At 48.3% G+C, this 27,344-nt stretch overlaps 1 protein-coding gene and 2 long non-coding RNA genes across 4 annotated transcripts in view; 1 reads left to right on the top strand and 2 right to left on the bottom strand.

The window, feature by feature from the left end:
• The window catches only part of LOC146424413 (uncharacterized), a 46,159-nt gene extending 43,491 nt beyond the window's left edge, over nucleotides 1-2,668 (bottom strand). Inside the window, exon 1 of the long non-coding RNA XR_014847009.1 lies at nucleotides 2,191-2,668. This is a non-coding gene — a long non-coding RNA (uncharacterized LOC146424413). The remainder of the gene's footprint in view (nucleotides 1-2,190) is intronic.
• The window catches only part of LOC146424412 (uncharacterized), a 58,511-nt gene extending 48,682 nt beyond the window's left edge, over nucleotides 1-9,829 (bottom strand). Inside the window, exons 1-2 of one of the 2 annotated variants that reach the window (XR_014847008.1) lie at nucleotides 9,600-9,829; nucleotides 7,524-9,152 (exon numbers count right to left, since the gene is read on the bottom strand). This is a non-coding gene — a long non-coding RNA (uncharacterized LOC146424412). Of the gene's footprint in view, nucleotides 1-7,523; nucleotides 9,431-9,599 lie in introns of those variants that run through there. The other variant, XR_014847007.1, reaches the window with a different exon arrangement.
• A 1,481-nt stretch (nucleotides 9,830-11,310) lies between these two features.
• Nucleotides 11,311-24,289, top strand: NR2F1 (nuclear receptor subfamily 2 group F member 1). Its single transcript, XM_085043245.1, has 3 exons — nucleotides 11,311-12,197; nucleotides 15,296-15,823; nucleotides 20,943-24,289. Exons 1-3 carry the CDS (start codon nucleotides 11,747-11,749, stop codon nucleotides 21,221-21,223), a joined length of 1,260 nt encoding a protein of 419 aa, XP_084899371.1. The 5' UTR covers nucleotides 11,311-11,746; the 3' UTR covers nucleotides 21,224-24,289.
• The last annotated feature ends 3,055 nt before the right edge of the window (nucleotides 24,290-27,344 follow it).

A 27,344-nucleotide genomic window follows, 5' to 3' on the forward strand; every position in this document is an offset into this window, starting at 1 on the left:
AACTGTATAAATTAACCCAGCTTCATTGCTCTTTTAGCAAGTGAGACAGGATGTCTCCACTTGCAAAAGACGGGGGACAAGAAGACGGTGCGTTACAGTCACCATCACCGCCCTGACAAGTCATTACCCCTCTCACCCCCCACCGCCCCCGTAATTAACCACACCTCACGAGGTTTCTGCTCACACTCAAATTGGGCTGAAAACTAAGGAATCTCATTGAGTCTCAGGGGGTGCCAGGGATGGGGAGTCCCCCTCAGGCGCCCCGAAAGTGCCGCAGGTCCAGCGGCAGCCGCGGAAGCCGAAGGGAGCGGGGGCGGGAGGGCGGAGTGGCTCGGAGCGGCGCGGAGGGAGTGCGCACCCGCGGAGCGGCCAGGGGCGGGTGGCGACGGGAAGTCGCTTCGGCCCAGGTATGCTCCTCCAGTGCGCGATGACTGGGGGACTCCTACTCCGGCTACCAAAGCTTCTTCCTTTTTATATTAATTTCCCCTAAATTCCTCACACCACACTGGTGTCTTGATCCACAGCATAGTGCAGCAAACAATTCTGTTTATCTCCTTTACAATAGCAATTTTGTGCGGTACAATGCGAAGCATAGAAAAATGAAGATGCATAGAGAACTGCGGGGGGACATGAATGCGTACGGCAAAATGACATCTTCCCTACCTGTCCCTTTTTTACCTAGTTCGAACAAAAGGCATCTCAGATGCGTTTTGTGGCACTGAATTAATTCCAGATATTTGGTACACAAAGTTAGCGAGCCCAAAGGAGATTAATTTTCCAGAGTAATCCAATTAAAAGATTTTTAAACTAATCTTTTTTGGGGGGAAAAATAGTGCAAGACTAAAGAGGAAAATCGGTTTTATGACAGTGATACATTGCACCAGTTTGGTCTACAGAAAGAAGCTTTCCTTTATTGAAGATGACCACCCTTTTCCCTCCCACTGTGAGGTCGCAAATATATCCTGTCATATATGTTACTCAATTTTTTTTTAAAGTTTCTTTTATTTTAGGGTTTTTTGGGGAGTTGCGTTTTTTGGGTTTTTTTTTGGTTGGTTGGTTTTGGTTTTTTGGTTTGTTTTTTTTTTTTTTTTTAGTTTTCTGAAAGGACTATCATCCAGGCGCGAATTTTGTCCTTAAGCTCCAAGGAAGGGAGTTCGGTCGTTCACGAGCATCCTAGACTTTTTAAAGGGCTAATAGATTTATGGTCTCTTTTCCGACGCCCATCCAGAGTAATTAGCACATATGTTCTAAATAGATGATAGTTTTGTGAGCAATAAAGCAATTATCCATCGCTAGAGCTGACAGTTCCTCCAAATAAACTCCAACCAGCAGCTAATTGGAGAAGTCATTTCAGCTTCATTGTCTGCAATTAGTCCTGCTAAACTATTACACCCAAACTACCTGGTTTGAGGTTTATTTATTCATTTCTATTTGCATTTACAAACGTTTACTAAGTCACGCTTAACTTTTCCAGGCGAAGAGCGTCTCTGGGGCTTATTGGGGGTTTGGGCGGGGGGGCGGGGGGAGGTTGAGGTTTTTTCTCCTTTTGCATCCGGGAGAGCCACTCTCTCATCCGAGCGGTGCCGGAGGACTCAGTCGTGAACAAACTGGTGTCCACTCTGCTGAGCCGAGTAGATAAAACTGTATTTTCCCTACCAGTGCAACCAAGAGAGCTGCGAGGGCAGTGGGGAGGAAGGAAATTCGTAACTCAAAAAACTTTAAAAAAAAAAAAATCTCTTCTATCTGAGCTCTGTATTTAGGGACAGCCTGGATGACTACCCAGTACTCCACCTCTCACCCTTCAGTGCTGGAGAAGCGTGTGTGTGTGTGTGTGTGTGTATGTGTGTGTGTGTGTGTGTGTGTGTGTGTGTCCCCAGCCCTGCCTGGGGACACTGTGTCTCCCTGCCCTTTCCCATGGCATTTGAGGATCGGAAAAGATCTGTGGGTCGAGGGAGCCTTTTTCTGTCCACCTCCCACAACTGCCGCCTCCTCGGGGGTGAAAAAATTAAACAAGGCAATGGGGGCTGAGGACTTGTGCACAGTGAGTGGAAAAAATGTGTTAAACATCAGTTTGACGCCCCATCGGATCTTCAAAATATACACCGCTTGGATTTCTTCTACTTAATTTAATCCTTATTGGACTGTGTTTCTTCTCGCCATCTATTTACCAAAAGTCCCAGCAAAACGTACCTCGGGAGAGAAGGAGGGGGATGACACACGATGGCGGGGGGAGGGCTTCATTTGAACCTCCAGACTTAAGCAGATATTTAGCAGGGAGGCACTCCAAGGAGTTTGAAGTCTCTTAAGTCATGACTTCTGCCCAGGACTTGAGCTGCTCCTGGAGTGGAAAAGATTTGTGTGTCGGGATGGGAACTTGTAGCCTTAGCAACAAAGTAGTCACATTTAGGAATTTACAGCAAAAGCATCCCAGACTGAGAAAGAAACGCCAATTTCTGAGCTGCTAGGAGGGAAAGATAGTGCCCTGGATTGAGCTTCTAGGACAAAGCTTTTTCTATTTGCCAGAGGCCCCCAAGTTTACCCACCTGCTTTTTATTTCCTTTTTTTCTTTTCTTTTAACCATTAAAAAAAAAAAAAAAACCCAGAAACACAAAAAACCCACTAAAATCAGAAACAGCAGCATTGGCAAGAAGATCCCCAGAAACCTGCAGACACCTCTGTCGGTGCCTGGGTGCGTGGAGTTGGTTGCCCACCACAGGGCGGCATTTCCTTGGGGCTACCCACTCCCTACGGACGGAACTGTCTCTCAGTCCAGGTATCCGCAATGAGTGCAAATTAGGAAAATCCAGGCATCTGAGGGTGAGAGGGAAAATTATGTCTGGTCGACTCTCCGTGCTCTTACTCCGAACATCAATCCCCGAGATAGGTCCTCACCGCCTGGGCACCGAGAAGGCATCTCTGGGGTGCTGGCTGCTCCCGACCCCCAGACCACCCGGCCCCAGGCAGGAAATACCGTGGCGCGGGGGGGAGGGAGGAGGAACGGGGCATGCCTGTGTCTCCGCGGACGCGCAGGGTGCGCGCATAGCAGGCTTCGGCTGCAGGGGGCTGATCATGCTGGTCCTTGTCTGGCGCACTCAAGGGCATGCACCCCTTCGGCCAGGCAGCCGGGCGCAAAAGCATTTTCGCAGCTCCCAGAGCGCACACACAGTTGTTTTTTGTTGAGGGTTTTTTTGGGTTTTTTTTTTTTTTCATTTTCCATTACGAGCGATTAGATGGTGTCTATTCAAAGTTGCTGATCCAGAGAGAAAATAGGAGTAGATAAAAGGAGATTTCAAGCGACCTCCTCGTCCCTTTCACACTAACCTGAGCCCCAGAATAGCCAAGGATCAACTTGGACAAAAGCCCTTTCCCTTTCCCTTTCAGCTTCAGAAGATGCGGTGGAAGGGGTTAACAATAAAACATATAACTCTAGACCCGTTTGATAGGATCAGGCAATTTTGTGTAACTTATTAACGACACTGTTGGATATGTCTGGGCTTAACCCCTAGAAAAGTGAGAATAATTATATATATATTTTTTTTTATATTTTTTAAAAGCCTCCGCGTGGTAAAATACATAGCAGTCATTTACAGCTTTTGTGCTGGGCTGGAGAGATTTGCTGTATTTATTCTCTTTCGTTTAAACTTTGTCTAAAGCGCACCCCCGTCCTCCCCACGCAGACAGAATACGCCGTAATAAACATATCTTGCTCCTGACAGTTTCAATGGAAATGCTAAGGTTTATTACTCAGATCAACTTCTGATGAATAAATATGATTACATCTCTACTGCTGTAGCTCTGCTGAGTTTTTCCCAGGAAATATACTTTTGCACAGTTTTATCTCAGATGCAGGGGAGAAAGTGACATGAAATACTTAAACATCTTGGAGCCGGTCTTTGGTCTGCAGAAAGTCCAGTTCAAATATACTCTTGATGGACTAATCCCCGCAGTAAAAGAAATGGGATCCGTGACAGGTAACTATTAAGGAAATTATTATATACTGCCGTCGATGGCGTTGTCAGGATAATCTCACGACTTACAAACTCGTTTTCAAACGTCAGCTCTTCATCAAAATCTCTAGCCTAATTCAGAATTATAAAACCACCAAATTCGGCCCTAACAGAAGCCCAACGTTTAAAATATGGAGCTGTTCAGTGCAAAGCCTCGTATTAGTGGCTTTTGTACAGTTTTGTTTCTCTTGGTTTCAGCGCTCAGATCACAGCAGTTTTATTTGTGCCGAAAGTAAATATTTGATCCTGGATTCACGAGTGTGTTGAAAATTATTCCAGGGTTTTCCTTACACAGGAAGGTTTGATTTGCTTCCAAAGGTCATCAGTTTTTGTTCCTGGAGCTCTGCTTGGGAATTGCTATACTCCTTTGTGCTGTTAGAAAAGTGGCCTTCGCTTTGGATGCCTTCTCTCCTTTCCTTACACAGACACTGTTATTTTGTTGTATGGTTTGTTGGTTGGGATTTTTTCTAATTTTGCTTTTGGTTTGGCTTTTACTTCCAGGCACAGATTTAATTCTTTTTCCTAATTATTATTATTATAATTATTAGGGGGAAAAGTCTGACTGTCGGGTGTTCAGGCGTTTCTGTTTGTAGGGACGGCGAGCGGCTGCTTTCTGGTTGGCACTGGAGCCCGGTACTTTTGAGTGCTAACAAATGACAAACCCCGGCTCGGCGCGGACTCGCTGCCGGGGAGGCTGCGGGAACGGCAGATTGCTTTCTCGAGGGCGTGGCGGGGGGAGTTGCGAGGGCCGCTGTCACACTGCTTTTTTGCCAATCCCGTCTAAAATAATTCCAGGGAAGCAGGCGGTGTGCGCGGAGGGGAACGGCGGTCTCGCCTCTAGGTTAGGCACAGCGGAGGGCAGAACAGCGGACACGGGTCGGCGGGGTGGGACACACAACACCCCGCGGGTTGCGAGACCCGCTACCTGTGAGAGCAGCTCTGCATCCGCGGGGGTGTCCGCCGTGACCCCAAGATGATGTTTCTCAGAGGAGATGGGGGAAAGGAGTACACTCCAAAGAGTGGGGGGTTTTGTTTGGTTTTCTTTTAGTAAATAAAGCAGGATATGCCCGAGGCCCGTGCGGCCGAGGGGAACCCGAGCAGGGAAAGGTGGAGGGCCTTGTTTCCCAAGGCCGGTCGCCTTCCGTGGGATGTACTGAAACGGCCTGGGCGATGGGCTAGGGTGGCTATGACAGGGGTACCAGGAGCGGGGAGAGAGACACCCACCGGAACCTCCGGGGCGGGGTGGGCATCCCCCAGCATCAGGCTTCCATTAGAAAGCGACGACGCTCTGCACAAAGGGTCCCAGAGTGTGTCCCTCAGGACGGCTGCGGGCAGGTGCTGCAGGAGGCACTGAACGAGCAGCACAGACCCCCGGGAGGAGCTAGTCCGACTTCTTCCCCTCTCCCCAGCGTGATGCCACTCACCGGAGACCACCTGCCCAGGGCAGGGGGTGACTGCTTCTCCTCAAGAAGCATCACGTCCCGCACGCACACCATGTGTTGCGTTCTTCAAGAAACTCAGTTATCCTTCAGGTGTCCCTGAGGGGGAGGGAGGAAAAGGGAGGGGAAAAGAAAGGGAGAAAAGAGGCAAATGGGAAAAAACGCCTGTGGGGAAAGGCCTCAGCATCGCTGTCGGGAAATGAGGCCTGGCTGGGCACCACCAGTTGTGGAGGCCTGGAACAGCACCTCCGTACAAGGTGGCTGTGGGGGCCTGGGGAGCACCAGGGCTGGGACACACAGTTAAAGCTGGGGGGTCCCGGTGTGACCATTCACATCTGCTTTGCAGCAGGCCCGGCCCAGGAGAGAGACCGCCCCAAAAGCTTCAACTGAGGGGCACACGCAGGGACTGGGGGAAACCCCAGTGCAACACTCTGGTTTTACAGCTTGTAGGTGTCCACAGGTCAGAGCTGGGGATTACTAAAAACACTAAAAATTGAGAGCATGAAGGACATTTTTTTGCAGGTCACAGCTGTTCACTGCATGCTGTGTAAGTGTGCACTCACTGTCCTCCATCTATCCCACCCCTTAGGTGTATGTACACCCATGTGTGTGTGAGTACATTACATATATATATATATATACATACATATATATATAACATTGTGGAGCTTGGCAGATGAAGCAGGCACTTAACGTTTGTTTAGGAAAACATAGGCTATGTATCTGAACTCCCCAATTTACATGCAGCCTCACAAAATGATAATACCATACGCTGGGTTTTACATTATACTCCAACACCCCAACCCACCTCCCTCCCCACCAGAAACAGCGAGTAAAAGTTGTCACCACTAATCTCCAGAGGAACTTTTCCTTTCTGGAGGGGACAGGAGAAGAACCAGTGCTGTTCCGGGTTGGGTTACACAAGAGAGGAGGCGGAGGGTGGAGAAGAGAGACACAGAAAGGAAGAAAAAAAACAAACAAAACGAGCCCCTGAATCCTTGCAAAACTCTTCCACCTTCAGATCCCAGCCTGGACCCTGGCCTGGGGAAAGCAGCGTCTGCTCCAATCGAGGGAAAATTAAGTCTTCAAGTTCCCAGCGCCGTTTCCTTTACACATTCCAGATCCATTGAGGTTAAAAAAGGAATCAAGGCTCGTTTCCCAATTAAATGTGAGTTGTGACCGTTTCTAAGTGTCCCTGTAATTTGTCGGGGAGAGGAAATGCCTCTCATCGACTGAACTGTGTTTTAACCTGGTCAACTGAGGCATGAGACTTTTATTGATGGATGCCCAGCGTCCCGGTTCCCTTCCCCAACAGCCTACTACACAGCCACAGGACGTCGGAGATGGGTTTTTCCTCGGGACTCCCACAAACTTCACCGGCCCTTCACCCATCGGCTGTTTCTAAAAACCACGTTTAAAAATTGTTTTCCCTCAGCACGGAGCGAATGAAAACCATCAAGCCTTCCCAGCCAGGAGAAAGGAAAAAAATTCCTCCCCGCTGCACAACCCCCGCTGCCCAGACCAGCGCAGTCTGAGCATGTTTAGGCTCCCTCCGTATTACAATTGTGCCCGGCCCGGCTGGGAAACATCTGATTACTGCCCCTGTAATCTGTTGACACTATCACCCAGATAAACAAGCTGCCATCGATCTTTTCATTAGGTGATCAAATAACAAACAGAGCAGGTGAAAGAGAAGAACGCTGGAATGCTTGCACTTCCCCAGCCCGGCGCCCTGCCGCTGCAGCTGGCCCTGGGACGTGAGGTCTGTGACTGCCGTACCCGCGTGGGTCACCTCTGTGAGACACGCGCGTTATCTGGGGAGGGGAGCAGTGGCAATTCCCACACATGTTTCTGTAGGGGGAAAGGGGAACGGAAGGGAGAAGGGAGAAATAATCTCGGACAGAATGAGGTCTAGGCGCCTCTCACTCCTCCCAAATAACGGAATGCCCAAATACAATGACGCCAGTGGAGGAGGTGGCCCGGGGGGGGAGGATTGGGGAAGGTCTCCCTGCCAAGTGTCGCGGCCCCGCTCCCCTCCCTCTGCCCCGAAACCACGAGGAAGGAAAAAGCGACTTGCCTGGGGTGGCCCGAGGAGTCGGGGCCGTCGGCAGGGTGCCCGGTCCGGGAGGAGCCGGGCTGCGGCTGCTGGGTCCGTCCACCTTCTCTCAGGCTTTCTGCCTCTGTGTCTATGTCTGTGTCTGTGTCTCTGTCTCTGTCTCTCTCTCTCTCTCTCTCTCTCTCCCCCCTCTCCGTGCCTTGCACTGCCTCTTTTACTCCCTGTCTCTTCACAGTCTGGGGAGTAAAATCTAGATGATATACATACGGAGCTTGCTTTTTTTTGTCCTATTTAATCTTATTCGTTTCACCTTTTCACTGACCAAGAGACAGGACGGGGAGTTTATTTGGAAAGAGGGAGAGAGAGGAAAGAAGCCCACTGTTGCATAGTCAATAACATCCTTTTTATCAATGCAATATACAACAGAGACGGCTTGGCCAAGGAATTCATTGAAAATCTCTTCTTTATTTAGGGACAAAATCAAGCGTTTATTCTGATCTTAGAAATGATGAAGGAATCTTTTCTCCGGGCGGCTCCCAGCCTCAAATTTCAGAAAGAAATTTGACAGGGAAAGAAAAAAAATATCGTGATCACTATACATCAAAGTTGAGGGGCTTTTTTCCCCCTCTTCACTTTTAATTAAAACAACATCACTTAACAAAAATATATAATAACAATAAAACTTCTATCACCTATTTCATCCCCTTTCCTCCTGCAGTTTTTCCGCCCAGCTTCTAATCTGATTATAAACTTTTATGAGAGCTAAGTGGAGGGTATGATGTAGACTGGAGGGGCCTGGGGTGTTAGTTTTGGTGAGATTTTTTGTTGCGGGGGCAGGTGTTCGGTTTTTACACTCTGTCTCTTCTTTGTCATACGCAGTCTTTCGACCCAAGGCAAATTCCAAACCACTGGCAGGAGGGAAGCTGCCGATAAGGCAGGCTTGTGTGAGAGAGAGAAAATGAAGAGTGTCTTCTCTTCCGTGCAGTTTTCTATTAAAAATAAAAAGATAATTTTTTTTCTTTTTTTAAAGAGGGAGTGGGGTTGAAGGCCGCAGACAGGAGCGGTACCCCCCCTCCCCGGGCTCCCCCGGGTCGGCGGCTCGGTGCCCACTAGATGGCAGCCGGAGCCAGCGATTCCTGCTCCGCCGGGGCAGAGGCCGCGCCGGGCCGCGGAGGGGAGTGGAGGGGAAGGAGGGGGAGCGACACCCCACCACCCCCTCCCGCATCCCCCCTGCCCGCGTGGACCAACTCACTTCGGGAGATCAGGGGATCGGGGGGGAGGGGAGCGAGGGGGAAGGCATTGAGTGTGGGGCGTTTGGTGTTGTTCTGACTGCTCACACACCCCCAAAATAAAATTAGAGGGTAGGGGTGAAACCCCCGCGAGAAGCGCGGAGCCCTGCAGGCGGCAGGTGGACATGTTAGGTGAGGAATGAGGGGTGAGGGACGAGGGACAGGCTGCAAAAAATAGCCCGAAGTGGGATGGGAACATATGGGGATTTGAATGTGTGTGTGGACTCTCGTGCGTGTGTGTGCAAGGGTGCGCATATACGGGCGCCTGCTCCTTCGTGCAGGGCGACTGTTTTCTTCATCATTAAAACCCCCGGAGTGGCTTTTGCAATGGGAAAGCGGGAGGTAAATCCCGATTTCAGACCTGTAGGGGAAAAAAACCCCAAAAACCCTGCACCAACTTTTCACAGAGAGCCCGCATCGTCCCCTTTTAATTCCCCCATTCTGCCTATCGCAATACATCCTCCTCTGTCCATGTGTGTGATGGGGTGGGGGAGTAGAGGGGCCGTAGACGACCCATACTAATCAGGTCTCAAAGTAAATAGCAGCACAGGGGGATCTCAATGTAAATTGTGCTTGTCAGAAGAATCTCCTCTCCCTCTCTCTGCCCTTCCTCCCTCCCTTTCTCCCTCCTTCCCTTCCTCCCCCCCTCCTTCCTCCCCTCCCTTCCCCATCCCAGTCAGTAGGTAGCGGAGAATTAAAAAAGAAAAAAAATTAAAAAAAAAAAAAAGGGAAAAAGAGGGGAAAAAAAAGGGAAGGGGGGGAGCGCTGGGGGGTGGGTAACCAATGGAGTGAAGGAGGCTTGGCTAACCTCAGCCTCCCATTTTCTCTCCCCCCAGTTCAGGGCTCTGACCAGTCAGTCGCCTTTGATTATCAGTTGCCAGCAGCCCTTCTCTTGGCTCCTTGACACGAGCTCCATATAAGGCAGCGATCTCCATAGAAACGTGTCAGTTTCAATAGTAGTGTCAAAGTTCACTATATACAGACATTCGCGCAGATCCCCCTTTCGGAAACATTGCTCTGCTAGGCTTCCCGTTTAAACGCATTCATTTTTTGGGTCTCTCTCTCTCCCTCTCTCTCCCTCTCTCCCCCTCTCTCCCTCTCTCCCCCCCTTCCCTTTCTTGCATATTCTATTAGTTGTGTGCCCCCCCTTCATCTCCCTCTTCTCCTTCCTTTTCTTCTTTTTTCCACCCTTCCTCCTTGTGTCTTTCTCTTCATTCCTACAGGAGAAGAGGAGAGAGGTGAAACTAAAAAAAAAACCCAAACTCGGAAAGAAAGAAAGAAAGAAAGAAAAAAGGGGGAAAGCAGAGAGAGAGAAACAGGGGGGAGGGGGAAAGTCCGGAGAGAGAGAGAGAGAGAGAGAGAGGGAGAGAGAGAGAGAGAGAGAGAGAACGCGTTCACATCTTAATACCGTTATTATTTTGGCCATTCTTGCCTATTTTTTTATTTTGGGGGAGGGCTTCTCTTCTGGCTGATGAGTTTTTACACGAAATACTTTTTTTAGGCAACTAAACAAACAAAAAAAAGAATCTTTTCGGGGCGATTTCCACCGATTTTCTTCTTTTTTTTTTCCTCGCAACCAGTGTCGTGCGCTCTCACAGGAGAAGAAGAAGGAAAAGGCAAGAAAGAGGAAAAGAAGAGGATTTATTTACCGACCTACTTTGGATCTCTCTTTTTCTTGCAAGTGTCATTATTATTCCCGTTCTCTATTTTTACACTTCGCCGTGAATTCGTCTCCTCTGCGAATTTAGTCACATCCGATTTTTTTCTGCGATTTTTTTTTTTTTTTTTAAAAGGCGAGAGAGAGCGCGAGCGAGCGAGAGAGACAGAGAGCGAGAGAGAGCAGCTCGGGAGAGAAAGAGCAGCGACCGACAACCTCCTCCTCCTCCTTCCCTGCCGCCGCGACAGGAGATCAAACTGCCTCAGCTCCCCGCCCGCCTCCGCTGCGCTCCCCGGCTCCACCGCCCTGAATGGCTGACTGCGCCCTGCCCTGGACCTGGCCCCCGGACACCTCCATGCTCTGATCGCCGGCGGACGGCTCCTCTCTCGACCTCCCGCCTCCCCGAGAGCCCGAACCGGCACCGGCGGCGGCGACAGCGGCAGCGACAGCAGCCTCCGCGGGAGCGGCGGCGGCCGAGCCCCGGCGGCGGCGAGCGGCGAGCGGCGACCTCCTCCTCCTCTTCCTTCCCCTCCTCCTCCTCCACCTCCTCCTCCTTTTCCTCCTCCTCCTCCTCAGCGGCGCCGCGGCTTCCTCTATGCCTGCACATCCTCCGTGCTCGTAGCGCCCGGACCGCGTGTGCCTGTGCCCGTGCGTGTGTGCGTGTGCGCGAGTGGGGAGCCGTGTGCCGGGCGTTTGCGCGCGTGTCTGCCTGCGTGTGCGTGTCCGGCGTGTTACTCTCCTGAATGCCTCTCCCGACAGCCTTGTTTGCCGTTTCTGATTTTGCAACTTGAAGTGGCGGCGGGGGGGGGGGAGGGCGAGGAGAGGCAGTGAGAGCCGGGGAGAGCGGGAGTAGAGGGGGGAAGCGGTCAGGCGGCGGTATTTTAAAGAGGGGGGGAGCGCTGGAAAGGGCAGGGAAGGAAAGGAAAGGGAAGGAAAAGGAAGGGAGGAAAAGGAAAGGGAAGGGGGGGGGAAAGAGAGAGGGAGAAAATCCTCCGTCGCCCCCTCCCCCTCCCTAAAAAAAAAATTAGCAAGAGAGCGAGCGAGAGGAGGGGGGCTCGCGGCGGCGAAAAATAAATAAAATAAAGAAAACGGCAGGAGCGGCTCCAGCCGGCAGCAGCGGCGGCGGCAGCAGGGCAGCGGCGGCGGCAGCCGAGGCGGAGGCAGGCGGCAGCAAGGGTCCCCTCGCTCTCCGCTCGCCCCCGGCGCCCGGGCGGCCGCCACCCCCCCGCCCCCCGCCTCACTCCCCGGCAGCCCGCAGCGAGACGCGCCGCTCCCCAGCACTTTTTTGGGCCCGAGATATGGCAATGGTAGTTAGCAGCTGGCGAGATCCGCAGGAAGACGTGGCCGGGGGCACTCCGAGCGGCCCCAACCCCGCCGCGACGCAGCCGGCCCGGGAGCAGCAGCCCCAGCAGCAGGGGAGCTCGGCCGCCCCACACACCCCGCAGACCCCCAGCCAGCCGGGACCCCCTTCCACGCCGGGCACGGCCGGGGACAAGGGAGCGGGCCAGCAGGGCTCGGGGCAGAGCCAGCAGCACATCGAGTGTGTGGTGTGCGGGGACAAGTCCAGCGGCAAGCACTACGGCCAGTTCACCTGCGAGGGCTGCAAAAGTTTCTTCAAGAGGAGCGTCCGCAGGAACTTAACTTACACATGCCGCGCCAACAGGAACTGTCCCATCGACCAGCACCACCGCAACCAGTGCCAGTACTGCCGCCTCAAGAAGTGCCTCAAAGTGGGCATGAGGCGGGAAGGTGAATATTTCTTCCCTACTATGCTATCGCTCCCCTCTCCCCGTGGCTGTGCAGGCGTGCGTATGCGAGGGCTCTCCGTCTGTCTGTGTCTGCCTGTCCGTACGCGCACACACGCGCACCTATATGCATACACATATATATATATATGCACACGCGCACACACGCGGCGTGCAAACACTCACACATATAAATATATAAAAATAAATGCACACACACACATATATATATGTGTATGTGTGTATATATATATATATTTACGGCTCTTCGTAGCAATCCGGTTCTCTCTATATATTTCCATCACACACGTCAATCTCTTCCTCTGCCTGCACTCCATCTGGCAGCTTTGCACCAGGTTCTGTTGTTATTGTCGATGGTGGTTGGTGGTGTTTTCTTTTGCTTTTCGGCTTGTGCCTCCTGCCCTCCCTCCCGCTCCTCCCCACCCCCTTCTCCGGCACTGCCACGCTCTCCTCTTCCCTGATCATTGTGCAGAGAATTTATTATTATTATTATTATTACTATTATTATTATTATTATTATTACTGCTACTACTAGTTTTTTTATTACAATCGCTTGCTAAATATTTATCATTTAGCCGCTATCCCCACTTCCCCCTGCGCGCGCGTGTATGCGTGTGTGCGTGTGCGTGTTTTAGATGTGATTTTGTCTATTGTTGGCATGAGACCGGAGGGTGGGGGGAGATACATCTTTCTCCCGTACGAGATGTGATTCCATTCAGCTTCCTTCCCCCTCACCCCCTCCCTACCCCATTTCCACCCCATCATTTCTTTTTAAACCTGCAATAGTTCTCGGTAGATTCATCTCTCAGGCTCATTTTTCCAGAAAGAAAAATGAAAGACGTGTAATTAGAGAAAAAGGAAAAGGTGTGAAAAAGATGGAAGGGGGGGAGGGGAAAGGGAAAAAAAAAAGAAAAAAAAGAAAAAGGGAGGAAATGTGCTACTGTATCTCCGCTTTCCTGTGCTTCCCGGTGCCCCGGAGTGTGCTTCTGTGTGAGATTCGGCCTTGTTTTCATTCCATGCGTTCAAAGGAAAGTTTGTGACTGAACCGTGTTTCTGTTCTTCTGTCATTTCTTTCTTTTTTTTCCTCTCTATTTTTTCTTTTTTTTTTTTTTTTTTTTTTTTTAGTGCGCTGCTCATTTTATTTCTTCATCAAACTCCACCCTCTCCTTAAAGTCCTCATACAAATCTCGATTTATAACCTCTTTACCAGTTCTCCTTTTAGCAGCATCCGCAGCCTGCATCTGGCAGCGGGGTCCCCACCATTTCCAACTGCTGTTCTATTTTTTTTTCCTCCTCCTTTCCAAAAGTTGCTGTGGTTTTCCTTGCTTTCAGACTCATTCTCGTTTAGGGAGATTTCCTGCCCTCCTTTCTCCTCGAAGCGTGTTTTCTCGGTTTACAGTTAAAGTTTACCCTGTGACTGTCGTTAAAGATGTTCTAAAGACGTCACATCAGAGAAATAGTCGCTTTTGTGGAGCAGAGGGTTTTAAACTGTATTTTATATGCCGCAAGAAAAGGAATTAAGCTGCTACAGATCTGAAAGAGTTCACGAATATGACGGCTTCATTGGTAGATGCAGGGGCTATTGATAGGCACCTGGGAGAGTAGGGACAAGCAAAAAAAAAAAGGGGGGGGGAAGGAGGAAGGAAAAAAGTGAGAATTGTGCTAGCAGTTAAATGAAAAATATCTGTCAAGTTTACAAGTAGATTGAAGAGGAAGAGGTAGGATGGAGGGCAGCAGGACAGAGGTCCGGCCCGGGAGGAGAGGAGGGCTCGCTGGGGAAGAAAAGAGAAAGTTGAGAAAAATGTGGCACGCCGGAAACATGAGTGATTGCGTGTGCGGCTGTGTGCCAGCGAGCGTGTGCGGTTGTGCGGGTGTGTGTCTGTGTGCAGGTTGCAAGCCTGAGTAGCCGTATCTTCCCCTGAAGTTACATTTGTTTACATGGCAAGGGGCTGCAAACGCTGGCACTGATGGAGTAAAACACATGCATACACTAAAAAAAAAAAAAAAAAAAAAAAAACACCAAAAAAAATCACTTTGGTCAGCTTTCGGGACTCGAGGCATGCTTACGCTCTGTGTGGAGATGGTTAATGAATCCAGTGTTTTTGCAGTTGCAAGCTTGTGCATTCACTGTGCAACGCTGACTGCAGGCTTTTGCAGTGGCAACAGCTCACCAAAGATATTAATTACACCGTACCCTTTTTTTTCCACGAATGTTTGGCTATTGTAAGTTCGGACATTTTTGTTTTATTTCCCCTTCCCCTTGATAATATTTAACCTTTCTCTTCCTTTTAGCAGGGAAAACTTTGCTGGGTGGGGGAGGGGGGGGACCCTATGGAAAGCTGGTTCTGTGTAATAAAGTTAGCAGTGGGGAGCTGGAGGGCTGCGACCTGTTCCAGCTTGAAGAGTAACGACGAGATATTTTTGAAGAAAATGGACGTATTTGGTTTTATGAACTATTTTATTTAATGTTTTATTTTAAAAAGCGATACATCAGTTTACTTGTAAATCTCAATGCTATCAGGGCAATCGGCTGGGATTCACAACAGAGCTTGGCTATATTTTTTACAGTTGGCTGTGATTTTTAACTCCACTTTCTCACCACCCAGAGGATTTCTTTGATTTTATTTTTTTTTTTTTTTACGTGCGGGGCTTTCTTTTGTTACGAGAGTGGAGGGGGGAGAGGGGGTTGTGTGCGGATTTGTCTTGTTTGCCTTGGCTTTTTTTTTTTTTTTCCCTTTCTTTTTAATCTGTTTATTTTGTGAAGCCTGTCTGCATTGTGGTCGGGGGTGGGGGGGTGGAACGCGCTTGGTTGCCGCTGGGCTGAGGCTGCCTGAGCAGGGGTCGGGGCCGGGGCCGGGGCCGATGCAGGGGCCGGGCGGGGGGCACAGTGCAGGTCGTCGGCAGCTGCCCGGCTCCGCATGCCTCTGTCTGTCCGTGCCTGTGCGTGTGCCGGGGGCGAGGCGGTGGCGGGGAGGGGAAGAAGCCCGGCATTGTCTCCGGCTGGCTGGCAGCGCCGCCGGGGCGATGCCTGCGAGCCTCCTGGATGCACATTTCCTCTCCTTCTCTCCTTGTTTTTGTCAGCGGTTCAGCGAGGAAGAATGCCGCCCACCCAGCCCAACCCCGGCCAGTACGCCCTGACCAACGGCGACCCTCTGAACGGGCACTGCTATCTCTCGGGATACATCTCCCTCCTGCTGCGGGCCGAGCCCTACCCCACCTCCCGCTACGGCAGCCAGTGCATGCAGCCCAACAACATCATGGGCATCGAGAACATCTGCGAGCTGGCCGCCCGTCTGCTCTTCAGCGCCGTCGAGTGGGCCCGCAATATCCCCTTCTTCCCCGACCTGCAGATTACCGACCAGGTGGCCTTGCTGCGGCTCACCTGGAGCGAGCTCTTCGTCCTCAATGCTGCCCAGTGCTCCATGCCCCTCCATGTGGCCCCGCTCCTGGCCGCCGCCGGCCTCCACGCCTCCCCCATGTCGGCCGACCGCGTTGTCGCCTTCATGGACCACATCCGCATCTTCCAGGAACAGGTGGAGAAGCTGAAGGCGCTGCACGTCGATTCGGCTGAGTACAGCTGCCTGAAAGCCATCGTCCTCTTCACCTCAGGTGAGGGGACGGGTTGGGAATGTGAGACATCTGAAAAAAAAAAAAAAAAAAAGAAAGACCAAAAACCAGGCAAAAACCCCCCAAACAACCTGAGGGAAAACTAGGGGAAAAAAAAAATAGAATTATTTTTAAAGAAAGGGACTGGAGGCCGAGGAAGCATAGCACCTGATGGGGGTACACTCTGGTCAAGGGATCAACCTCCCCCTCATCGCCACTGATACTGGCTCTTTAACATACAGCCCCTCCAAAAAAATAATACTAAAAACTAAAATCAAATTAAGTGTAGGCGGTGGAAACATGCATGTTAACAATTTTTCCCTGTGATAGATGGTTTGAATTAACTAGCAGGAAAGTTGCATTAGCATCGCCTTTGAAGTGCTCTGGTCATAGCCTATGAGGATATAATACGTATACTATTATTGTAACCTGCAAGGGAGAATTTATAAACATCAAAGGGGAGCTATGTGAAGGAAATATAGGAAATGGAAACAAGGCAAGATAAGAGTCTGGGCAGTGTAATTTTTTAATTATTATTCTAATTATCATCACGATGTGGCTAATTGCCACCTTTCCTGCTTGTTTTTTTTTTTTTTTATTTTTCATTTTCATAACCCCTGTCCCCATCCCCTAGCTCCACTTTTGTACCAGTTTCTCCCCTCTTTTCTCGATTAGCAACAACTAAACTGTTCCAATAAATGTGACTTAAAACCAGGCCAAGGCAAAATTAAAAGCATTCCTGAACAAAGATGGCAAATCGTTCAAAGGCCTTGTTTAACACTGAGCAGTTTATAATCCATCAATATTTGTTGCCTTTCAAGCACGAAAGATAGTATTTACATTGTATTAAAATGACTCCTAAATTTGCACTATATTGTAATGTAGCAAATGTAGTATTAATATCGATTTGAACATCAGATAATTTATTTAGACAGGACTATCTAATTTGTATGCAGGGTAGTCGGAGACATGTACTATGACTGCCCCCTTTTACTTCCAGTGCAAATGCAGTCTCTCAGCGTTGGAGGGAATATTTCTTTGCAAAGGATAACGTGCAAATCTTAAAACAAATGGAAGATTTACTGAATAGCCAACTCGACATTTTAATGTATTTTATCATAATAAGTCTTCTTGATGGAAACATGTTTTTCAAGAGTGACAAAGAGACCTGCCTGCATTTATCAGGGTGATTTAACTCCACAGCCTGCCTGCAGACTCCCAGACTTTCCTTTCCCATTCATTTCAGGGAGCTCATCAATACACAGGGACAGTCGAGGAGAACCCTTTTTTTTCCCCAGACCCAACTTGGAGAGATTCTTCCCAAGCAGAGCCGGGAAAATATCCGGCCTGTGCCTCAGCCCTTCCACACACCAAAGGCCCTGTGAAGGAGGTTGCCCCTGATGGGGACATGGCTATGGGGCTATTTTATTTTTTCTTCTTTTTCTTCTCTCCCTGTTCCCCCCAGTCTTTTCAATTTACTTCCCAAATGATTGACCTTGGCTATAAAAAGGGTAAGTGGCTTTAGAGGGGCCCTTCATTTACATATAATAAAAACAAATATAACATTTGTGAGGGGAGAAGCCCCTTCCCACAGTGGAATGGAGGGTGAAGGAAGGGAACAATAATATTATTTCAGAGCAGGATCACACAGGGCATCCCAGAAAATGGAAATACAGCTGTCAGGAATAATCTACTACCCCTTACCCCATCCGCACATTTCCACTTTTCACCAAACTTGTTTTCATTGCATATTCAGAAGGGAATTCATGGGAAGCCTTTCTCAAAGTCATCCAACTTTTAAACAAACTTTGACTGATGGAAAAGACATTTTTAGACATATTGTCCAAAGTCCTTCACTGAGGACTAACTATTTAAAACTGGCATGGATTTCTCCTGTTGTGGTTTTTATGTTCAGGCTCCAGAGAGCATGTATTTAATCTGTAAAATTCTGGACACTATCCAAAAGCTGAGTAGTAACTCAAAACCAGCTCCTTTCTTGCCTCCTTTCCCCTTCACTTCCACACCCTCCTTCTCGCCCTCATCTCCTCCGCCCCACTGCCAAACTTTAGCATTATTAATTCCTATATCTACCTTTCAATCGTCATAAATAAATGTTTCCAGGAAGAGACAGAGACAGATAACATAAATCAAATAAATCTATTTGCAGAGCAATAAGAACTTTTGATTTCTAGTTAGATGCCAGCTGATTACGTCCATATTTTCTGAGCACTAAACTCTTCTGAACATGTAACATGAAATACATTCCCGCCACTACAAAGGAGAAGGCTGGAGTGTGTTGAACAGCAATGGTTATTTATTTACATAATTTCTTTTCCATAGACTGCAAGAAGAAATATAGAGCTTCCCCTTATTGACACAGTGCCATATGAAAAAAGCAAGGCACACACAGGATTTTCACATTAGCCCACTTTCTGAGATGGAATAATAATTCACCTCCAGTAAACATGGATTGCATTACTTCTCCCATGGATTGCACCTCTCTGGGCTGCATAAGCTAATCAAGCTGTGTATCCCTTAATTATTATTATTTTTAATCTCATTCTGAAGGGAGAATAAAGCCTTACCATCCCCACTTAAGGCTGCGGAATAAAACCCAAGTAAAGGCATATGCCAGAGCATCTAAAATAATTGAAGCTCAATAGATATTATCAGCATGAGAAAATTCTGAGTTTTTGGAGTTCGAAGGCAAAACCCGTGGTCAATTTTTCAAAAATGCACACAGCAGGCTGACGCCCTCTTAGAGAGCAAGTTTCCCGTCCACATTGTCCAGTGACCTGCAGTTATAGGTGCACTTTTCGTAAATGTCTGATAAATATTTTACTAACCTTAAGGGTATGACATATGGGGTACAAAGAAAAAAGCCCTGCCAGGGTGTCAGCAAGACCCTTTCATATTGCATTGTTTGGAAGTTGAATAGGATCCTAATGCATAATGGGCAGATAATGCATGTAAAATAGCAAGATATATGTAAATATGGAATGTGATTTGTGGCAATCAACATATGAGCAGGTCTGTGGTTTTGATATGTATTGCAAATAAGAACAGGCCCCAGCTTTTGATAGATATATATGTTGCAACCTGGTGCTTTAGATGTTGCAAAATATCATTGCATTAAAGGTACAGTATGGATTATCGGAGCAGACTGACTCAGACAATTGAGTGTCTGAAGGATGCCAAGTCCGCAGCTCAGGTCAAAGATTCTCCTTCTCAGAAGTTCCTAAATTATGGCTTGTTTTATTTGTATTTTTCTTGAGGCCATAGTATTGTAGATGAAGGTGTTCAGAAATCTTTATAAAGTCAGTTCATGACAGGGGAAGACTTCAGCTTCAGAAATGCTGGTGCAACAGATTTTATTTTATTTTATTTTAATTTAATTTTATTTTATTTTATTTCATTTCATTTCATTTCATTTCATTTCATTTCATTTCATTTTAGCTTGGAATAATTTGTTAATTTTTATGTTTTTCCAGGGTCATAACTCTACATTCACATTTTTGTAATGTCTTTGGGGGGGGCATTAACATGCACTAATTCGCATGTGGATGTATATATTAGCAAAATTTGGCTTTGATCTGTGTTAAACTGCATGGCTAGCTGACCGCCTTGCTCTGATCTTGATGGCTGGGGTTTTTTTGTTTTGTTGGTGTTTGGGTTTTTTTGTTTGGTTGGTTGGTTTAGTTTTGGGGGTTTGGGGGAGTTTTCTTTGTTTGGTTTTGTTGGGGTTTTGGTAGGGTGGTTTGGTTTGGGTTTTTTTTTTTTTTGTTGGTTGGGGTTTTCTTTGTTTTGAGGTGGGATTTTTTTGTTTGTTTGTTTTCTTTTTTGGGGGTGTTTTTTTGGTTGTTGTTTTGGTTTCGGTTTTTTAATATCTGTTATTAATCTTTGAAACAATGTGGATGGTTTCAACCATTTGGGCATACCCACCGCTTTTCCATGACTGTAGTTTCCTGAGCAAGTCCCTCAACAAGCAGCTGGAGCACAATTAACCTCTGGTTTGGGTTATGTGTTTTCAGAGATAGGATATGTGCTTATGTGTGTCAGTTGTGTGTGTGCAAACGCACAGATGCATCTATACCTCTCTGCTTGTATCTGTTCACATAGAATAACGTGTATAGATACAAATACGTGGATGTGAAGGGTTTCTGCTCTCGGATTAGTACACCTTTGCCCAGGTCACGTAGTTCTGTGAGGTGCAAGGCGTATGCTTCTGGCCATTTGGGTGCCAGAAGGACCTGTAGGGAAGGAGTCTCTCTGGTTTCATTCAGGCAAGGCTTAGCCGCTGCAGCTCTCCCCCAGCTTTGTGTCTGAGAGCTACCGACGCCTGCTGAGCGCAAGCTAGGACTAACCCAGCCGTTTTCCACCGGATTTATCATACAGCCCGCAAAGACGTGGCCAATTTGCGATCGCTGGCAGCGAGGCAGGAGCAGTGGAGACTCCCTTGCCCCACGGCATCCCCCGGCCGGCTCCCTGCCAGTCTCTGCAAGTCCCAGACGCTGCCTCTCTGTGATGTGCAGCCATGTCAACAAACTCCTTGTGTCTCACTCTGCTTGTGCGCAACTCTTATCATATTATTGTTATTGTTGTTATTAATTATTACTATTATTTCCCCCAATACCCCTATTTTTCCTCCTCTCGGCGTTATTGAAGGGGGCTGGTCCAGGTTTCAAGCATCCCGGTGCTCCCTGGATCAGAAACCACGCTTGACAGCGTAGAGTGTCGGGGGGGGGGGGGGCGGAATGTGGAAAGGAAGCGTGGGGGGATTGTGTGTGTGTGATTGGGATGAGCCGGGTGTTGGCACCCCACCGCATCCTGGGTGAAAATACCCACGGTGGTGACGAGACACAGAGAGGCCGCGTTGTTTATTTGTCAGTGATGCGCGGGATGGGATGGGGTGGGACGGCGTGAGATGGGATGGGAAGGGATGGGATAGGGGGTGCGCCTTTGGGTTGCCCCCCATCCTCACGGCTTTTCCCGGTGTGGTTCCCAGCCACTAACCATCTCCTCCTCGCTTCCTCCTCCTCCTCCTCCTCCACCTCCTCCCTCCACTCTCCCCCCGCCTGCCGCCGTTCTGCGGCTGCCTCCGCGGGTGCGGTGCGGTGGGCAGACGCCTGCGGCCTGTCGGATGCTGCGCACATCGAGAGCCTCCAGGAGAAGTCGCAGTGCGCGCTAGAGGAGTACGTGCGGAGCCAGTACCCCAACCAGCCCAGCCGCTTCGGGAAGCTGCTGCTGCGGCTGCCCTCCCTGCGCACCGTCTCCTCTTCCGTCATCGAGCAGCTCTTCTTCGTCCGCTTGGTAGGTAAAACCCCCATCGAAACCCTCATCAGGGATATGCTACTGTCGGGGAGCAGCTTCAACTGGCCTTACATGTCCATCCAGTGCTCCTAGAGCCCATCCCGCACCCCCGGCAGAGAGGCGTCGGAGCGGAGGAGAGGGGAACGCTCGCACCGAGGGGCAGTCGGGGTGCGGGGGGGGCCCGGGAGGTGGACACTGAACAAAAGAAAGGGCCGAGTGGGAGCAGAGATGTGGTCATGGAGGGGAGAAGGACGGACCTGTCGTCCGTGGAGGTTTTGGTGTTTCGCTTTTTTTTTTTTTTGGCCTAATTTTTTTTTTTTTTTCTTTCGGAGAGGAGGAAAAAAGAAATAAATAATATTAATAAAAGAGACAAAAAAAATAAAAAAAAAATGAGTATTGAGGGGATATTAATCAAACCTGAAGGGGATACTGGATCATCCAGGATTTATTGTGGACTGTTGTTGATATATGCTGTACAGTAAACCAACAAAACAAAAAAGCATTGAAACTGAACTGAACCTTGTGTAGAACTAAAAAAAATCCCAAAACCAAGCAAACAACAACAACAAAAAATTCCATGCGCAAACACTTACCATGAACATTGTTACTCATTTTGTAATATATTAGTCTTTATTTTCATTTTTGGTAAAAGTTAAAACATCATATGCGCATAAAGGAAAAAAAAAAAAGGAGAATTAGGGGAAAATAACATTTTCCAAATAATTATAAAAGAATTGTCCTGTGTCTATGTATCTATATCTGTTTTGTATTTTTTTCTGGTTCCAAACCAGGTTTCCTGTGATTCTATACTAATAATTTTTGATATAACCCTTTGCTTCTTATAATGAGTGCGATATATGTTGTCAAAGCTGTTCTTCAAGAATTAAAATTGAAGTGAGAATTTAAAAAAAAATAAAAGAATTTAGCAAAAAACCCCAACTTATCACCCCACAACCCATGAGTCTTGTTGCTTGAAACATGCCAACAAATCACAAAAAAAAACCAAAAAAGAAAACAAAAAAGAAATAAACCCATAAACAATAACAACAAAAATCTCCCTGCATTTTTAACTCCGTTACTGGTGCTAAAAAGGAGAACTTAAAAAATACTTGTGAGGGGTAACCAAGCTGTGTAAACTACGTGATGCTCTGAAGTGGACTTGACAGTGTAAGCTTCGGGCTGAGCTGTGAAGGCCTAGAAAGAGGGAGCAGCAGTCGCAGTGAGATGCCTTAGGTGACCTCGCCTCGCTGGGACTGCACCACAGAGTCTCCACCGTGGCTGACAGGCCTATCAGGCTGGCCTACCCCTTTTTGAAACACCTTTTCCTATCACCTGGATTTTCTCCTGAGTTCACACCTTGCTTTTTGCTCTCAGACACCGTGGGCATGAAGTCACCCTATGCCATCATCTCCACCCATGCAGCAGGAGGCATTCTCTAGCTGTGGGTCCTGTTTGTTCCAGGCATGGTGGCTTTCTGCTTCTGGGGGCTTGGGGTGGGGTTGAGAGTTTTTTGGTTTTATCTTCTTTTCTATGCCAAGGGCTCGCAGACCTCAGTATGTGCTCCAGTGTGCATGCCTTGTGCTTACTGTCAGCCAGAACAGACCTCTTGCTTTTTTTCCCCAACTCCAGTTGCAGTGTGTGGAGGGTATTCCCACTCCATTAATATAGAAATCCAGCTGGATGCTTGCTCATTGGGTGGTGAGCCAGTGCATTTCATGTATGCTTATGTGCCATGGCTGTGCAAAAAACACAGGCTGTGACATCCCACACCATGGCCCACCTACCACAGGGGCCTGAGCTCTGTGCCAAAAGCCCCTCTCCCTTCCAGCTTGTCCTTTTTTTCCAAGAAAATTAAAAATCGTTTTTGTAATGTGGCTCCTTTGAAGGTAAAGGCTTCTAGCTGGTGGTGCAGATCTCTGTAACAGCTTTCAGTGCATTAATGTTTTATAGGATCTGAGACGGAGCCGTAAGAACACATATTACCAAGGGAGCTCTTTCTTAATGTATTAATAAAGCTGGATCTTTAAAAGTAAGCTTGTCCTCCTCACACAGACACCTCCAAACAAGCCCGGGTGTGGTAGACTTTTCAGTTTGTGAAGACATGGGCAGTGTTTTCCTTTTAATTTGCTGTCCTCCATGCTGTCGTCTCTCTCCCTCTTTCTCTCAATCTCTCCCATCCTTTTTTTTTTCTGTTCTTTCTTCCCCCCCCCTTTTTCTTTTTCTTTCTTTAACAAGATTCTTCAATCCAACTCGCTTGGGGTTTTTAATATTCTAGGCGCAGCAGATCTGAGGTGAGAGCAGCTCTATACAGTAGACAGTTATAGCTGGATAATCAACATTGCAGGCAGATCTTTTATGGGGATATCACCCCATTCAGGATGGAGAAACAGCCTGTATTCATAGGTGCTGGGAGTGGAGGGACTTGGATTATTCCAGACCTGAGGCACACAAGAACAGGAATTTGGGAATTAGACGGACAGACATACATCCTCCCTTTTGTCACTCATTTGGACACTGCATGAGTGAGAGCTTTGTTCCTGCCCCTTCCCCGGGGCCTTCCCCGGGTAGAGGGGGTCCAGCATCCCCTCCGGGCTCTCAACAGGGAGCAAGAGGGAATGCTCAGGCATGGGAAGTGCTGAAAGCAGCATTTTCTGCTCTGCTTTTTGGTGGGATGGATGATTGGGGACCCAGATGACTTAGTAGTTAAAAACACAAACAAAAATACACACAAAGTCCCCCCCACCGAAAAAAAACAAAAACCATAACAAAAAACCCAGACCCATCCAAACAGACAAGCAAACCAACCCCCCAAAACCAAAAATAACAACAAAAACAAGCCAACAAAACAACAAACAAACAAACAAACAAACCACCACAGAAATAAATAAAACAAATGGGGATATCGGAAGAGAGGAGCAAGACCCAGTTTCTTCCATTGAGATGTAAATAAATTCATTACAGTGTTATCCCACTGATGAAACCAGATAAACTTTTCATAGGTATTTTTCAATTAATTTTCATATTTATGAGTAATAATAACCCACGGATTGCCAAGAAACTTGCAGGTGTAGAGGAGGTGTACGAGATGCACTTATTTCCATGTATGTGCCTAGAAAGAAGTGTTTCAATCCCTTATTAAACTTTGCTTATAAGACGGCATCGTGTTCTGAAGTGTTAACTACCCAGTCTGAGTTGTGTCAGTGGATATTTTCCTTTGCTACACTGCAGCCTCTCGGGCATTCATATGCCAGCTAAAAATACTGTATCATGGCGTCATCGAATGCTATTTGCTGGGGGGGGAAGAATTAATATGTGAATGTGGAGAGGGGCTGGGGTCCCTCAGCAAGTTTCTGCTGACTTGTCCTTAACATACAATACACTGTTTTAAAACCAGCCCCATCTACATTTTTTCTTCCTTGTTGTTGCCGGGGGACCCGGGCGCTGTCCCCGGAGGCTCCTTGGTCCCCTAAGCTCCTCAGGAGGTGGTGTCGGCAGGGAGCTCCCCTGCATCCCTGCATCCTGCCGCACAGGGCTCCGCGGCCCCTCCGCGCTCACCAACAGCTGCGGCAACACTTCAAAACGGGGTGGGGGTTGGCGGGAAGTAAGCAGGGGGTCGGTGGGATTTGGGAGAGGGGCGACCCTCCCACACCAGCCCCGCGCAGGGGACCTGCTCAGGGCACGGCAGATACAAAGCCCCCCTTCCCACTCCTCTTAGCACCTCACTAACTAGCTTGCCTCCTCCCACCGCCCAATTAGGCCTTTTCTATACATTTAATCGAATAAATATTTGGAAATGCTGCTAAGTGGTAGGTTAAACCCGAGCTGAGAAGGAGGGGGGCTTGCCGGCGGTGGCAGGGGCAGCGCCGAGGCGGGGGTCGTTTGTGTGTGCGCTTGTGTGTGCACACCTCCTCCGGCTGCCCGTGAACGTCAGGGACTGTGGCTTCCCCTTTCCCGGGGTTTCTCGACACGCCCTCGTCCCCGGGGGCCACCTTTTGGGTGGCTCGGCTTCCATCCACCCCCTCCATCTACGGGAGGAGGGTAATGAGCCCAGTCTAGGGGTAGGGGTAAAGGATAACCCCCACGTTTCCCGTATCCCTCGAAATAAGGTACAGCTGGGGAGGGAGCGTGGGGATGGGATCATCGCGAGTGACCTGTCTCATCGCTACCAATAAAATCGACGGATCAAGATGCAAAGGGCTCTTTTCCTGCTGAGCTAAATGGAGGGTCTCACACGAAAAAAATCTGACTCGGGGTCACTACAAGTGGCAGCAGAAGTAATACAAGGAAAGGTGGATTCTGCGTGGGTTCACTCGCAGGAAACTGGTTGGTTACCCACACAAAGAGAGAAATGTCTTTTATCTGACAGAAAGGACTGAATAGTACTCCAGGTTTTGTTGGTGTTTTGTTTTGTTTTGTTTTTTGAGGGGGGTGTATTTGTTTGATTTTTTGGTTTGTTTTGGTTTTTTCTCATTACCTGTGGGGTGTGGCAGCCAGACACCCCCTTCCCAACTGACAGCAGATGCGGCCAGCTGCCGAGGGATGAGCAGGCAGGGTTGGCAGGCACGGTGGCACTGCTGGCCTGGATGGACTCTCCGACAGACGGACAGAGGGACGGAGGGCTGAACAGGGATGTCAGAGCTTGCTGCAGCCGCCCCCTCCAGCAGTGTCCCGACTCGCAGCCATTCACAGGGAGTGTCCGTGAACGCGTGTGCACGGCTATTACAGACACTGTCGACATGCTTCCTCCGGTTTCATGGGACATTTTGACTATTCAAAGCGTTGGTTTATAAGTCTTGAAATAGCGAGTGGGGTCTTTTTTCTTTTTCTTTTTCTTTTTCTTTTTCTTTTTCTTTTTCCTTTTTCCTTTTTCCTTTTCCTTTTTCCTTTTTCCTTTTTCTTTTTCTTTTTTCCTTTTTCCTTTTCTTTTTTTCTTTCCCTTTCACTTTCCCCTTTTTTTTTTTTTTTTTTGTGAGAGACCAATATAGCTGTCTTCTCTGGTCTCTGCTTTACTGACAGAAGAAAGAATCAGTCTCCTCACCCTTTCCCACGTTCATTCCCATTTCTTTTACATCTTTGGGACTAATTTCAGAAACGGCATGACCCCCACGACTTATGTCTATATATTTGTTTTAAAAGATTCCCTTTCTAACTGGTTTCACAGACGCCGACTTTGACGTGAGATTTTTTTTTTAGACACCCTTCCCTTTTTAATCCACAGAGGGTCAGAAAGACTGAATGTTCTGAGGTGATTCCCACAGTAAGGGTAACAAATAATGCATTTCCAAAGCCACAACTCTCCGGTGCCATGGACAGACCTGATGTGTCTGGTTACCTTGCAAACCTGCCGGGTTTCAAGGTGCTGATGCCGTGGGAGAATTTCTCCTAAGAGGTGCTTTTGAGAAGGATTTTTTTTTTTTTAATTTAAAAAAAATTTAAAAGGAGAGAGAGGGGGAAAGGGTGAGAAGGAGAGAAGGGGGAAGAGAAATAAAAAAGAGTAAAATATATATTTTAAATTAGGAGAAGGAAAAGGACAGAGGTGTGAGGGAGAAGGTGAGTGAGAGGGGAGACCCAGGAACAGAAGTGGAAACTAATAAAACTCTTGTTAAAGTACTTGCTCGGGATCCTTGGCGTCACAAGGTCTCTTACTTAGGAAGCCAAAGAGTTTTATTCCTAAATGAGTTAAAGAGCCATTTACCTCTGTCGTGTTCTATTCATCAAGCCACAAGTCGAGAGTCCCTAACATGAAACTATTTGTTTGCTTACACAACCAGCTGGGTGCAATTTCACGACTGAGATATCTATCTGAAAGCGCCTCTCATTTATTATCCTTACTTGTCAGCGAATCCATTTTCCAACTTTTTTTCCACCTCCACGCCCATTCCTTCTTCATTCATTGAAGGCTCTGGGTTTAAATGCTCCCTTAAGCATTTCAGCACCAACCCCTTCGCCCGTCTGAGCACCTTCAGCACAAAATAACCGGGGAAAAAGTCTGAAGCTGCAAAGATGGGAAAGGCAACCACTTCCCAAGGTGGTCCCACTTCATTCACAGCTCCTGCCCTTTTTTTCCTCCCTCCTCTTTCTCCCAAGGCGTCTCTGACAGTACTTTGGAGTCACCCACCGACCCTTTCCTTTTTAAGTTAGAGCACCCCCACCGGACATTTTTCCGTGGCGGACCCTAGCGCAAGGTGCAGCCACCTGAAAAATAAAATTACGT

Source organism: Lichenostomus cassidix, chromosome Z (genome assembly GCF_008360975.1).
Source record: "Lichenostomus cassidix isolate B80296 chromosome Z, HeHo_3.0, whole genome shotgun sequence".
Taxonomy (NCBI): domain Eukaryota; kingdom Metazoa; phylum Chordata; class Aves; order Passeriformes; family Meliphagidae; genus Lichenostomus; species Lichenostomus cassidix.